Raw genomic sequence first — 16,268 nt, 5'->3', positions numbered from 1 at the left:
TAATACACCTATATCTACCCAAGGAGCACATTATACCTGTATTATAGTATCAAATGGTTTTAAAACTATACAGTGTTGGTATATTTTATTTTGAAATAGCCAATTGTTTCCCATTTTTTTTAAAACTGGTCCAAGTTCTGTATTGTTCTTACCAAGACTTGCTCCATTGTAAGGTTTATTCTGATCACTTCGAACCATACTGTCCTTTGTGATCATGTTCGGTTCATCTATGCCAGTGGTTACCAACCAGTCGATCGAGATCTCCAGTGGTGTAGCGTGGCTGCTGCTAAGGCAGACTCCCTACCCCAGCCCCATGCTGCTCCCAGAAGCGGCCAGCGTGGCCCTGTGAGCCGGGGGAGGGGAGGCAGGGGTCTCGCTCTGCTCCTGCCTGCAAGCACTGCCCCCACAGCTCCCACTGCCCAGGAGCTTGCAAAGAGGGGCAGCACATGGAGCCACGTTCTCCTCTCCCTCCCCCACAGGGGCACATTGGCCCCTTCTGGGAGCGGTGTGGGGCTGGGGTAGCCCGGGAGCCTGCCTTTGCCTCGCTGTGCCTACCACCAACCAGGAGCCGCCGGAGGTAAGTCCTGCCTGGCAGGAGGCCATACCACAACCCTCAGCCCCCTCCTGGAGCCAGCACTTTTGATTCCTACAGCTGCTTTCACACACTGAAGAACACTTTTACTTCAACCTGTTTAGGTTAAATCAGAATTAAGGTTTTGTAAAAATAAGATTAAAACAAAAGTGTTATAAAGATTCCAACTTTTTAAAATGAAGGTTCTGCTGTGTTTGCAAGACAGATATTGAAAATTTTTGCTAATTATTTTCATTTTCAAAGCTGGTGAATACAAAACTAAACAGGAAACATAAGTAGTGAACAGTAAACCTGAATTTTAAAAACCTATTGGTAATATTATAAGTTATTAATTTTGTTTGGTCTTTTATTAAAATATTACTTTAACCTGGCAACAGAGCAAGTAGAATATTGAAAAACAAAGCAAAAACAAATCCCCATTCAGCTTGCTGGAAAAAAATTCAAATATTCAACTATATATAGAACTAGTATTTGAGGGAAAAGGTGTGGTCCAATAGATAGAGCACCACACTGGTTCTGTGGCACTGTGTCAGTTTCCACACACATATTGAGCACAAGTGCTTATCCTCCCCTGGAAAGCCTTTTGTGGTTGATGGATGAAAAGTGCTACAGAGGTGATTGTTCACTATGTTCTACGAGATTGAATCTCTTAATCTTTGCTTTTCTGGAAGTGGCAGTTCTCTACTCTGATGTGAGGACTCTGTCCAAAGAGCTGTAGTAGTCCATTATATTGCTATGTTCTTGACAGTGTGTCACCAGTTACATACTTGCCAATGTTGAGATCATTCTCCACCTAAGCTGGGGCCTGGGGGCTATGGAAGTTTGGGGGTGTATGCATTCTGGTGAATCATATATTCAATGACTTATGGCTTCTAAAAGCATTCAGACACTTAAGGTACGTCTATACTGCAATAAAAGACCTGCAGCATAGCCTCAGCTGGTTCAGGTTATCTGACTTGGGCTTGGGCTGTGGGGCTAAATATTGAGTGTAGATATTGGGCTTAGGCTAGACCCTTGGCCCTGGAACCCGTAGGGTCCCCCAGTGCCTGGGCTCCAGCCCAAGCCTGAATGTCTACACTGTAATTTTTTTTGCCCCTCAGCCTAAGCCCAAGTCAACGAACCCAGGCTCTGAGACTCAGTGTCATGGGCTTTTTATTGCAGTGCAGACTTACCTTTAGATGCTTATCTTAGCCTATGGAAGAGCCCACATCATTAAATCCTTTTGTTCTTGGTCTAATTTCAAAACTCAGGGATGGTCCAGCCAAATCAGGACCACTGACATGTATTTAATGGGCTCCGTTGGTTCTAGGCTTAATTTTGTAGGCCTTGTTTTTCACCTTACTCTCCGGGAGTAAGGTTTCTTGTTATCACTGGGTTGTCCTTGGGTGTGTCTATACTAACTGAGGAAGGTGTTGCAGACTGAGCAAATGTTTTATAAATTGGTTTTGCCATGCACACACCAGTGGTGGTGTTTTGCCATTTTGGCACATACATACTCAGCCTGCCTTATGGCTATGGTTGTACCATTATATTCTCTGGTCCCTGATGCACCTATCTTATAGCACCAAACAGAGAGTTGGATGCTATTTTGTAGAGTGGAACTAGGTGAAACAGCATGAGCCAGTAAAGAAGTAACACTTGCAGCAGCTTGTTCACATTGGAGAGATTGTTGTAGATTAACTCAAATCCAGCTGCACAAATACAAAGACCTTGCGCTGACTTTAAAGGCAACTAGTACAAATGTTTATAGAATCATTGGGTTAGAATGGAATGTATCTTGTCTAACCCCCTGCCAAGATGCAGGATTTGTTGTGTCTAAGCCATCCAAGACAGATGGCTGTCCAGCCTCTTTTTTGAAAACCTTCATCAACGGAGCTTCCACAACCTCCCTAGACAGTCTGTTCCATTGTCTTATTGTTCTTAGAGTTAAGTTTGTCCTGAGATTTAATCTAACTTTGCTATGCTGTAGTTTGAACTTGTCTTGCCCTCTGTGGCAAGGGAGAACAACTTTTCTCCATCTTTTTTATGGCAGCCTTTCAGGTATTTGAAGACTACTATCATGGCACATTTCAATCTCCTCTTTTCCCTACTAAATATATCCAGTTCCTTCAGCCTTTGCTCATATGGCTTGAATTCCATCCCTTTGATCATCTTTGCTCACTTCTGGATCCTTTCCAGTTTCTCCACATCCTTTCTGTACATTGGTGAGCAAAACTGGACACAGTGCTCCAGCTAAGGCCTAACCAGCACCAAGTAGAGCAGTGTACTATCGGCTCCCATGACTTGCAATGTATACCTCTGTTAATGCATTCTAAAGTTGTCTGTCTTTCTCTCTCTCTGTTTTTGTGTCTCTTTCTCTGAATACCGAATCAGAAGGTTGTCCCTTGCACATGCTAAGAATTTGCAGGACATATTAAGTTGTGCTGTAATAGTCTTCCAACAGATATCAGGGAAGTTAAAATCCACATTAATACTAGCTCATGTGTTAGCTAATAGAATGAAATAGAATAATAATAGAATTGTTACCTGCTTGCAGAATGACTCATCCACTTCCTCTTCCTCATTTGGTGGTCTACAATAGACCCCCCCCCACCATAACATGGCTACTATTCTTTTGCCTTTTATCCTCACCCAGAAACTCTCAGTAGGTCTGTTTGCTCACTTTCTTCTAGACCTCGGAGCAAGTGTATATGTTCTTGATGTACAGTGCCACACCTCTTCCTTTTTCCCCATACCTATCCTTTCAAAACAAGCTAGGAAATGATTGGTCATAGAATCATAGGATTGGAAGGGACCTCAAGACCTAGAGGTCATCTAGTCCAGTCCCCTGCACTCATGGTAGGACTAAGTATTATCTGGACCATCCCTGACAGGTGATACAGCCACTGCATTAGGCATTTCAAGGCATTGCATATATAATGCATATGCAGAGTAATAGTTTAATTACTTTTCACCTAGTGAGTTCTTATGGCTGGCTGTAAGAGCCTACTACATGCTCTGGTGAGGCAGTACGCACTTGCGACTGCTCTACAAAAACTGCAGTCTCTATGCTAATGTGCAAATGTTCTGAGGAAAGATGAAAATATAGAGAGTTGCAAAAAGCTAACCTTGAATGGAAAGTGGAATTTGAAAATATCACAACCGTTGTTCAGATCATTGAGGTACCCACTGGAGGGTGGATGGATGACCATCGTGGCATTTCATTGGCTTGGATGGAATGGGATGTGGTGAGGGGTGGCCCATGATCAGATGCATTGGAGTTTTCCTGTTTAAATTTTAAAAAAAGGCCACCTAAAATTTCATAGCACTAACGGAAAATAAAGGGAAAAATTATATCCCCAATCTAAAATGTACTTAGCTTGGTAGGTGCAGATAGTAATACAGATCAGTGTTTGTTGAAACACATCTAACTTCTAGGAAATAATTTGTGGGAAAAAAACAAAATTACTACTTTTTCTCTGAAGTCAAAGGAGCACTTGAAGTGGGTGGCAGCAGCAGCAGTATAGGTCACCAAGTGGGCTACAAAAGTTCACTTCACAATTTATAACTCAGCATTGTCAATCAGTACCTGCTCAGTGCCTAGCAGCAGCAGGCGATACACACTATGGTGTTTGTACGTATTTGTCCACATTTACACTTCTGTGTGACAATCAGAAGAAATTTTTGTGTCTTTCCTTAGAAGTGAAGTAAAATCAGGAAACTTGAATTTTATTATTCAGATTCTTTTCTACAACTGTAATGCTCTTCGTGACCATGATTGTAAAAAAGCTAGTATGCTACTACTATAGTTAGACTCGCGGGTAGATTTCAGACATTTATATCATGAGTGTTACGCATGCCCTTAGAAAAATTAATGCTTTAATATTGTGCAGTGAGACAGTTTACTAATCTGGTTTTGGTCAAACCTTTGGAGAAGTACCTGGGAAAGTGAATAAGAAAGAGAATTTCCATCAGTAACAGGTAAAATCAAACAGTGTCTCTTATGAAATAGCCCCACTGAAGATCTGTAGGGGAGAATTGCACAGAACTTTTCAAATGCAGAATGATCATAAACAGCTTCAGAGAAAACACTTAAGTATTTTTTTCTTTTGTTTTGGATGACTTTCTTTTCAGTTGGAGATTTAGCATTTCCCTTTTTAAGGCACAATTAATCCTAACTCAGTAAACCTGATTGTCTTGCACTTTTTTCAGAAACTTCTAGTCACTGATGATCACAAGAAATTTAACTAAAATTACTTCAGAATATTTAGCAAAATCTATGTAATAATTATCCACATGTTAAAGTAATTTTGTATTTGTACAGTTACCAACCAAGCACAGGCATATTTCCTCTGAACATTTCTTGCCTAATGCCAGGTATTCCCACCGTACCCAGAACACATTAGTATCCAGAACATGATTTATCTTTTGACAACACAGGTGAATTTTTAAAATAATACCATACAAAAATTCTGCTTATATTAAGAAGCAGCATTGTAAACTAATAGTGAAAATGGGGTTACTGTTCCTTTTCAGTGAACATGTCCACATTAACTCTGTTCGTTTGGATTCTGTAAACCTTGCAGGAGCTCCTGCTAGGTTAACAATTAGTATTCTATTTATGCTTCAAAAAACAATCCGTAGTCCAGGACTGAGACTGTAAAATGACTTGTTTTTTCTTTCCAGGATTGATAGTATGAAGAATATTATTGTAGGAAAGAGAATAACTGGTTGCATCATCTATTTTTCTTGTAGGAATATCCAGCTGCTTCAAAATCCAACTGTCCGGAAAATGAGTCCTCTCCTTCCTCGCCAAAGCACCAAGCCACAGTCAGTATGCAAGTTGTCTCATAATAGACATGTAGATGCCAGGCAACAGGTGCACTAGATAGTTTAAGACAGCAAGTCTGCTTGTGCTCTTAAACAAAGTAAAGGTGTCTCAGGATTTTCTCTCTGTTGGCTTGCATCTGCTTCTGAAATTACATTTAAAAAAGACTCACATTAGGATTTAGATTCTATCCAGTCATGTGAGAAAAGAAAAGATTGAATGATTTTTTCTTAGAATAGGATTCAGTATCTCATATGCCTATTATTTGAGATTGTAACATGCTTACATGTTACACAAACAATAATATCTTCACAACGTCCCTGTAGGGATAGGAAGCTTTTCTTTAATGTCTTAAATTTTTTTTCAAAGTATTTAGTTAGGACTTGCTTGTGGAATAAATAGTTTATGGCAAGTTATTTAGCATCTCAAAGGGAAATCTCCACTATTTTTGTTCAGCTGGCAGTTCGATAGGTCAAAGGCATGAAGCACTTCCTATTGTTAGTAAAGTGTAATAGTTAATTACAACTGTTATTTCTGAGCTTCCTGCTACCACTGGTGTCTTGCTAAAGAGAGACTGAAATTATGGGAACCTAATGAAAGTCAGTAGTGTGCATTCTGCTCTAGTAACAGCTCAGCTTTTGGAAGGAAAGCTTGCGCTTCGTTAGTTTTATGTGGTGACCTGTGCAACTTTTAAGGTCCAGCAACACATTTTTTAAGATAGGTGGATCCTATCATGGCATGTGGTATATGGCAGTGGTTCTCAACCTTTCCGAAGTACTGTACCCCTTGCAGGAGTCTGATATATCTTGTGTACCCCCAAGTTTCATCTTGCTTACAAAATATACATAAAAATACAAAACTATTACTGAAAAATTGCTTGCTTTCACATTTTTACCATATAATAAATCAATTAGAATATAAATATTGTACTTACATTTCAATGTATGGTATATAGAGGAGTATAAACAAGTCATTGTATAAAATTTTAGTTTGTACTGACTTCTCTAGTGCTTTGTATGTAGCTTGTTGTAAAATTAGGGAACTATCTAGATGAGTTGACATACCCCCTGGAAGTCCTCCGTGTAGTCCCAGAGGTACACGTACCCCCGGTTGAGAACAGCTGGTATATGGTATAAGAAGTATCTGGATTTTATCTCATCTAGTGCAGTAAATGCTCAAATAACTGTGAGGGTGAAACCAGACAATCGCTGTGTTCTCAAATGATCTCTCACAGGAAAATGATAAAGGACAAAAACACCCTGTCACCTGTGGATGAATACTTTTCACAAAGCAATCTCTGTATATCTGACCTATCAGTTTTCATCTTCAAAGGAAACCTACACAACACGTTCAAGAGATGAGCATGGGAGCTTAAATTCATTACTCTGCTAGGCACTAAAAATCATGAATTGAACAGAAACACTGGATTTATGGCTTATTATAATGATCCGTAACCCACTAACACCCTCTTTTTTTGTACTATGACTGCAGCGGTGTTAACAGGCCACTCTGCCTTGAATGGTCCCTTACAATATGTGCTAACTTCTTATGCTGCACCTTGCGTTTTGCTTTGACACTAGGAGTACCTTTCCCAGATTTGAAAAATTGCTCTGTGTGTTTCAAAAGATCATCTCTTTCACCAACAGAAGTGGCTCCAATAAAATACATTACCTCACCCACCTTTTGTCTCTAATATCTGGAACTGACATGGCTACAACTAAACTGCATATAACTAAGCAACAAGTAGCAGAATTTATATTTATTACTTCATTCTGCAAATATGAAACAGTACAAGTATAAAGTTTCCTTTTTATCTGAGAATTTGATAAATATGCCTGTATGTGTTCTTAATGTTGCATAACATCGGAAAATATTTAACCCCATGGCACCTGTGTACCACTTTTTTTGCTGTGTGGGGTGGTTAATCAGCCATTCAGAGATCTACAAATTTACGCAGATGCTGACCAATTAATTTCTTCAATTGACAAAGCATAGCAAAGCAGTTTGTAGTTTTAATCTTTAAGCCCTTCATGGTGGGGAATAATACACAAGACATCAAAGCAGTGTTTCACTTCCAATGTTTAAGCTAAATTAAACACATGAGTGAGAACATTTTTTACTGAGTTTGCAAAGTATGTTTTAAAAAAAATGCAATGCTAAAATAATTTCTAAAAGCTTCTTCTTAACTGACAGAATTCAGAGTTAAGGCTGATTTGTCTTCAATTAGCCCAATCATTTTAAGAGAGGACGTACAGTATGTCATCAATGTGTTGAACTACTTTCATTTACAAACCGTAATTCAAACTGAAGCTGCCACAGAATTTCCAGTCTGCTGCCTCAAACTGTCAAAGAAATTAGTTTGCAACAGAGTACATGGGGCCCTGAATAGGGTCAGCTTCCCACTTATTGAATAGTAATGATGAACCTTCCATTGTCATCTTGTTTTCATCAATATGCATATATTTAAGCATAATTCAATTTCTGCAAGTGTCATATCAGTGAAAATATTTCTTATTGCCAAATGCTTATCCTACTGATGAATAGGAACATAGAGGCCCATGTTCATAAATGTAATGTCGTCGCCTTGTCTAATGTCGGTCTTCCTGCAGGGTCAAGAGAAGTATGGATTATTAAACGTAACAAAAGTTACAGAAAATGGGAAAAAAGTCCGGTAAGTTTACACTTAATTATATCTCCTTGGTCCTCATATTCTAGATCTATGTATTGCTGTTTATCAAAGTAAATATGCAATAGCAAATATTAGGATTTTCATAGTAGGACTTTTAATCAGTTTTTTTATAACCTCTTTATTCTGGATTTGTAACACTTCTGTGTGAATTTGCCTCAGTTTCTCTTTGGGACAACAGTTTCCCTATCCCAAAGCTAAACATGTGGACTAAAGATCCTGGATTTCTGACTATGGTATGTCAGGTCTCTGGATATCATCCTGCTTTAGTTGAAAGTGCTCATTCATACTCCATTTGGGTGCGATATTGTGAGGCTATAGCAATTATTACTCAATCCACAGATTCACCTAATTAGTTTTTGTTGTAATTATCCAAATTGTTCATTTCCAAATACCAATTAAACTGATTGGTAAAGAATATGATGATGAAAGGTATTAATTGTGTATGGCATTAGCAATGTAATTAGAACTTTGTTCTTTTCGTTTTCCCTTCAAACAAGTTTTCCTTTATAGAACTGAAGTGTGACTTTCATAACAAAGCTAATTTTAAATTTTAGACAACACTGTACTAATTCTTCTCCTGTATTCCAAGAGTAGTTGTATTCCCTGGAGGGGAGAGAAATTTCAGCTGTTGCCTCTAGCTAATCTTGTCTAGCTCTATACCTCATAGGAGAGGAAATGTTCTGGTCTGTATTCTTATTTCTTTTGTGGATGTAAGTTTGACTATCACTTTCATCTTTTGTTTGCACTTTGGAAAAAAACTTTCAAAGAGATTGGTGTGAGGTGTATTTTGATGCTGTGCTATAACTGCACTATAGTTGAGGTTGCACTAGAGTTCAGTTTTAATAGAGCTTTTAACCATTTATTTTTACAAAATAAATGGTTAAATGGTTTGAAAAATGAATTCATACAAAAAGAATAAGTTAGATTATTACCACTTATGGCAATTTTTTTCCCAACTAGATTGTCTCCACTTTTCTTTGTACACCTTTTGCAAGAAATCTAGAGCACTCTGGGATCTTCTCCTTTGTGTACATTGTGGTGCCTCATACTGATTCCTCAAATATCAGTTTCACGTTAGTAGTGGTAATTCAGAGAGCATTTTATAATTTTTAGCCATAATAGAAAATGTGCACCAAGACTAATTTAACAACAAATCATCATTGTGCAAACACTGTCACAGTATCTCCTTCACCAAATACTCTCTGAAGCCTGGAGGAAAGCTTCCTGAGGTGGGAAAGAAGTCTAGGACTTCAAATCTCCCCCTTTTTTAAATGCTGTTTAAATTTCCATGCAATTCACTACCCTTATTGACAATAATTCTCAACCCCAACCTAGAACAGTTAATGAAGAGCTGTCAAAAATTCACCCACCCTAATTTGTTCAATTAAATTAGCGCATTTATACAATATCATTGCCAATACAAAACTTAGATCTCTGAAAAACCCTAATCTTATCCACTGTAGTATGCTGACTTTCAAAGTGACTAACCCTGTTTTGGCTATTTTATCTCTAACTACTATAACACCAGACTCCTTTCCTAGAGCTAGGGGTAGAATCCATGCTTCCTGATCATTAACCATTTACTGCTGACTAGTACAGTTGTGTAATCCATTGGGAAAGTGTTAAGTCCTCCTCCAATAGCAGGTCTATGGAGGCATTAGCAGTTATTCCTTAGCTCTAGTAGAAGGGATCTGAAGGTCGGGAGGTTCAAATCCTGCTGCTGATCTGGGAGAGGTTAGTATGGTGACATGTGACTCACGCAGTGAATAGATGACTTTAAGTACGAAACCTTTTTTAAACTATGATGATCTGTAAATTATGGTGTGAATCGTAAAATACATGTTTCAGTCATTTATCATACATTTTGCTTGTGTAACTCATTGGTCAGTGTGTTGTCACGTTTTGTGCCAAATCCATAGAGGATGCACGTTTGTGATAGCTTGAGAGCCTGACTCTTTAGGATAAGTTGTAAAGGCTTTTAGCTGTGGAGGTTACTGGTTTAATCCTTTGTGTTGGCCAACATGGTGGCCATCACTCTTGCAACTGTTCTGCATTGGCATATTTAAAGTTCGAGAAGTATGCTTCATTCCATCAGGGAATGTGGAGAGCAATAGACATATCTGCTGGTGTAATACAAGCACATGCACTCTAGTGCTGCAACTGTATCTAGCTGTATCCAAGTTCTAGAAGTCCACATGGAGTGTTGGAAAGCGACTCCTTTACTAAAGTTCCCTCAAGCTGACAGGTTATGCTGTTACTGCAAAACAGAGGGCTGCTTTTGGTGTACTTAGTCTCAGTAACTTTTAAAATGGTGATAAAATCTTAGAGACAAAGAATTTATTGAGGCACCTCACAGTTTCTCACAATTTTCAGGAGGGTCAGCACAGGAAGAGCTTTGGAAGGTCAGTTTCTCCCTCTGATTTCCAGGCAGGTACAGCTCTTGTTCTCCCTGGCTCTGGTGCTATTCACTGAGGTACATCAAAAATGCATTAAAAAATATCTAGGAAATTAACAAACAAAGACTATGTTTTGTGACGGTGAAGATTGCGACAGCATCCACCCAAAACCTTATAGACATGGAAATATCTTAAAAGGAAAGACCTGTGCATTCCTTTCCACTTTCTTATTGCCTACAACAGTCAGTAACTCACTCCAGTACTCCATAAGGTTTTCATTTCCATCTCCAACAGATACTCAAAAGCAATAGGTACCCAACTTCATCAAACTTGCACTCTAAATAAAACAAAACCTTAAGTGATTCAGCATGTGCTGATATAATTGATGTGAAGGCATATGAGGTCAATCGGCTAAAGTTTTATGTTGGAGTGCTAGTTTGAAGTTGGGATATGTATTACTGTTGGATGAAACTGAAAAGCTGTGAAACAGTTAACTGTTGGAGTTGAAAGGAGTGAGGCAGTTCACGTTACTTAGAATGATAATTTATCCATGTGTGGCATCTGTAAGACTGCAGTGTTCACATTCAAAGTATTCTCTTTTCAGATGTAAGAGTTATAAACTAAACTTTTTTTAAAAAATGAAAGCTGAAATGTTTCAGAAACCAGTTGGCAACCAAAGCATTGTCAGTATGATATACCACAGAGTACTGGCTCAATCTTACCTCTGGCCTCGGTGATGATCTTCATTTCTGATTTCTCTGACCCTTTGCTTAGTGCCATAGATGGCCACTTAAATTTTATAAATAGGAATAAATATACAGGTTGTAGTATGGACAGTCTGATGTTATGAGACAACTTTTGGAATTCTACCTTTTTTATTTTAAATGTTGCATGAATGTAAAAATATTTTCTACTTAACTCAGGTCTACTTTTCCTTTAGTCTAATTTAAAATGTGGAGTGTTCTGAATGTTAGTGTCTTGCTTAAACTCACATGCAATATTAAATTTTTTGTTCCAAACAAGCCCTTAAAAATTATGCAGGTAGGTTTAGTATAGCCATTTAGGTTTATGGACTTCTGCTTAAAAAGAAGCAGTATGGCCACCCTGTCTATTTTGCTAAGCTATTTATTATTATTTCATACTTAGGCAATAAGACTAGATGACATGGCTACTCAAGATTTTTTTTTTTAACCTCAAGGGAATAGGTGTTCAGAAATAATAATGGACTTGTACTTTTCTGCATTGTAAACACGCAACAAATATTCTTTCAATCCAAATACAAATCAGTGTATTCTGTCAAATGTGGTACACTTACATCCTGTGTAGGTATGAGGTACCATGATCAGTCAGTCTCATGATTATGCAATGCTTTGACATAACCTATTTAATACCCTGCAGTTTGGGCAGGCTAAATTAGCATCTTTGAGGTCATAATTATACACTGTGTTTCTTCTAGTGAAACTGGTGGCTTTCACTACTAAATAGCTCTATTTGGTTTAGACTTTGATGGCCAGCTTGGGGCTATTAACTTAAGTTCCCCATCACAAATATAATAGTAGCAATTAAAAGACTTACTAATATCACTAATGAGTATATATGTAGTTAATTGTGCTAACACAGAGATCAGCATTCTCGCAGTGATGGACAATGTAAGGTAGTTTAATTTTATTTGAAAACAAATATAAATGTCAGTATTTTAATTGCAGAAAGAACTGGATGTCGTCATGGGCAGTATTACAGGGTTCATCACTGTTGTTTACTAAAACCCAAGGAACTGGAACTGGTTGGGTAAGTACTTCAGGCTATCTTTTTGCTTTATTTAAATGTGGAACAGATTAAGCACAATAAATTCTAGCAATTATCTGTAGAATCTATATAAAAAGGTACTTACATGATTCAAAAAATGACAAAACAAGGAAAATAGTTAGTGTGGCAGTCAATTATGATGATGGGTAAGAAGAAAACCAAATATACTCTTTTCCATGTTACAGAAAATCTTGTGATTCATTCTTATCAGCACTAATTTAGAAACTCATAAAGGGTTTTTGGTTGTCTTCAAATTTGTCAGAATTGAATCAAAAGATAGCAGGTTGCAGAAGATGCTCCAGACCAAATTTGTCCTTGATTTGTTTCTCACCATGCATTTCTGAATTGGGTCTGTTTTGCGTGTGTGTTTTGGTTCATGGGTTAGTTAGTAGCTTGAAGATATTTTTCACACTTTGAGGTAAGTTTGAAATAAATACATAAAATTAAATAATAAAGGAAACACTGTAAAGCTCAAATTATTACACTGGAAGAACTGAATCAGCCAGTATGTACTTCATAGATTATGCTCCTGGTGTTTGCGAATCAATCTAAGGGATAGGGGAGAAGGCAGAACTTCTGAGCTTTTGTCATGTTACAATCCATGCTTTATTGAATTTTGTTTTATGCTGCATGTTGAAAGAAATATGTTTTTCACATGCAGTATGTCCAATAGACAAAAGGCAGTGTTTAAGGGTATCCTTCGACTGAAAGTTCTTCAAATTTATATCCATCCCACATTGAACAGCAATTACTGTTTCAGTGATTATGTATATATCCAGTTACATCTCAGAAATGTCTTGCTATCCATTTTCTTTCAATATTAGATTTTCTACAAGATTAGTGAAGTTCTTATATTAAGTATGTAGTCCTATTTGAAAACTAATGAATAGATAAACAGATTGCAATTCTAGCAGCTGTATTTGACTGGCATATGCTATTACTCTAGCATACTCTCTGGAACTTTTTTCTACTTGATTCACTCTCTGCTGCTTCACACTGTATAAGCAGCAAATTGGTATTGACAATTTTTCTGAAGGACTATTTTCATTTCAGAGATCAGAAATCTTGTCATTTTTTGCCATTCTGTTGCGCTGTAGCAGTCGAGTGGATGGTTGCAGGAAGCACAATGGGAATAGGTAAGGACAGAGAGGCTACTAGGATGGATCAGGAGGTGATAGGAAGGAAAGAAAAAAAAATAGGGCAGAACAAAATGAAGAGTAAAAGGAATGAGGCAATGTTAATCATATTGGGATATGATAGGGAGTGGACCTAGTGACCTAAGGAGATGTTCACACAATATGAATGAATTGAAAGAACAGGGGAGGGTGTGCATGGGGGTGGAAGCATGGTTGAGGACGCATAGAAAGTGAGCTTGAAACACTTAAAAGGATAAAGGAAACAAATGTTAAATGACTTGTGCATCCAATACTGGGTAGAAGATATTTCTACAAGCAATACATTTTATGATAAAGGAAAAAATCAATTACATATAAACACTTAAATGGTTTTCTGTGCAGTGCATGTGATTTTTATGTAAATTTAATAACATGGCATATTGAAGAAATATTGGAGAACCTGGAAAGGTGAGCATGGGAGTGGGAAATGTTGTATTAGTGAAGTGATGAGATTCGACAAGAATAGAAACTTAATTTTTCTCCCTTTTATTGCTGACTGGAATCAAATTAGCTTAATTTCACCACCCCGCTTTATAACATAGCATATTCACTACAGATGATCATGAGAACTGATATTCAGTCTGCCATGTATAAAGATGACTCCTCCCCTTTAAAGCATATTGCTGTTGTTGGTACCCTCTAATCGTTTTTATAGTTTTCTGTAGCTAAAGGTATAACGCATACTGTAATGTTCCAAATCAATTGAGAGAATCTCCGACTGGAGGTTCGACAGAGAGGGCCAGGTCTCTGAGGTGGTGCTGAACAGTCTCTCTCTCTCTCGGGTGCTTGACTGGATGGTTCTTGCTTGCATACTCAGGATCTAACTGATCATATGAGGCATCAGGAAGGAATTTTCCCTTGGGTCAGACTGACAGTGACTTTGGGGTTTTTTGGCCTTCCTCTGCAGCATGTGGGTCACTTACCAGGATCATCTAGGTATATCTCACTTAATTATTCCCTCCTATCCCAGGGGCTTCCTGCGCTAGTGCACCTGTTCTCTGCTTGTGGCACATAGCTAGTCTCCTGTGGGCTGTAATACTTTGGTCTAATTTCGATTGTTGGGATTAGTGTGGTGGCCTGTAAGATACAGGAGGTCAGACCCAATGATATAGTGTCCTCTCTGGCCTGAAACTCTGTGACGTAGGTTGTTAAAGTTTGGGAACCACTGATCTAATTTAAATATAAGTACATATCTTGTCCACTATATGGTAAAATATTTTCTATTTAGTACCTTAAGGTATGCAGTGTTGGAAATGAGACCAATATTTACAGTGTGATCAGTGTAAACTAGCTTTTAAATTATCAAGGGAGAGTATCTGTTTTCAAAGACTGTATATCTCTGTGTATACATACTTATGCACTTTTCTGCTCTCCCTGTGCAATGAAAAAAAATACAATATTTAAAAAACTAGTAATCAGTCATTTGTAAACTCTTATCCTTCAGAAACAACCCATAAGAATATTTAAACGCATGTTGTACAGTCATGTTTAAGATTCACTTGAATCCTATTTAAGATCCGAGTTTCATGTCACCATCATCTGGTTGAAAAAATACTTGTTTAATGGTTACCTAGTTGTTGATGTGTTTGCTTTTACTCTTGTGCATTGCTTTGTGACTTCATCATTTTTCTTCCTTTTTCTCACCAAGTCATTTTGCCAGTGGGGCTTAATTCCTGAGCTCCTGCTCTCGCTGTTTTCTTCTTGGAAAAATGCTCTCAGTGGTCGGCCTGCTGTCACCTATGTAAACTGTGATCCTGTTTCAGCTATCCCTGTATGTGTTCTTGTTACATGCCTCTTGCATCATACTATTTTATTCACTATCAGTATCTTAAAATAAATTTGAAAGACACCTCATTTCTCCAAGAATTGCTAACTGAGTTGAAGTAATTTTCATGCCATTTTATGTAACACTTCATGTTTTCTCTATATCTTCTGTGGGTTGTGTGTCTGTCTCTCTCTCTCTCTTTTTTTTTTCCGAAATGCATTAAGGTTGTACAAGGTAAAAATTAACGGGTATATTCCAATAATCCTGTAATCACCCTAATGGAACTAAATACAAAGATAACTCCAGTACCGATGAAGTGGATTCTAATCCACATTGTACCAGTCACTGGAACCACTAGTATTTTGACTAATGGAGGGCATGATATAGTATATTAACAGCTTTTAGGGCCTATGTCTAATTCTTTCTAACAATGCAACTAATTTAGGATGTTTGGAGGATATTTATATGCATTTGATTTGAATGATCTGTTTGAAATCGGTCAAATATAGCTATAAATGAAATACCTTATGACCACATGACTGCATACATGTCGCATTATGCATCATGGGACATATAATGCAGCTGAAATAAGAGGAAAATGTCAAGGATGTCTTACTGCACAGCATGCAGAAAACTGATTCAAAACACCATACCAGTTTACATACAATAAGACAGCCTTGTTTGGTATAGTGTGGGTACAATATAGAAATGCTGTATTCTCAGAAAAGAATCAAATATTTGTAGGCTAAAATGCTAGCTCAACAGTAACAAGTTTGTTTGTAAGGGATGGTAATTGGCTCCTTTGAGCTATCTTCAGTTCTGCAAAATTATCAGTAAAAAAAAAAAAGTGTTAAAGCTCAAATGCAAAACTTCAAAATCTACTTTCAGTATGTTTTGATGATGATGATGGACAGAAATGTTGCAAAAAAAAAAATCATTTTGATGCCATAGTTGTGCAAGTACTTTTTAGTGCCTTTAGAGGAAAAGGAAAGGGACTGTTAACTTTAAATTTAGTCAGGCTACTTAAGATTTGGTATG

General features: G+C 37.7%; 1 protein-coding gene across 6 annotated transcripts in view; it reads left to right on the top strand.

Moving 5' to 3' along the window:
• ARHGAP12 (Rho GTPase activating protein 12) overlaps nucleotides 1-16,268 on the top strand; it is a 140,704-nt gene that overhangs the window by 101,802 nt on the left and 22,634 nt on the right. For all 6 annotated transcript variants that reach the window (XM_073334405.2, XM_073334404.2, XM_073334401.2 and 3 more), the window contains 3 exons: nucleotides 5,327-5,401; nucleotides 8,009-8,070; nucleotides 12,191-12,272. In XM_073334405.2, the coding sequence (XP_073190506.1) occupies nucleotides 5,327-5,401; nucleotides 8,009-8,070; nucleotides 12,191-12,272 (219 nt within the window). The remainder of the gene's footprint in view (nucleotides 1-5,326; nucleotides 5,402-8,008; nucleotides 8,071-12,190; nucleotides 12,273-16,268) is intronic.

Source organism: Lepidochelys kempii, chromosome 2 (genome assembly GCF_965140285.1).
Source record: "Lepidochelys kempii isolate rLepKem1 chromosome 2, rLepKem1.hap1, whole genome shotgun sequence".
Classification (NCBI taxonomy): domain Eukaryota; kingdom Metazoa; phylum Chordata; order Testudines; family Cheloniidae; genus Lepidochelys; species Lepidochelys kempii.
The sequence above is the reverse complement of the archived record's forward strand: the minus strand, read 5'-3'. Positions and strand labels throughout refer to the sequence as shown.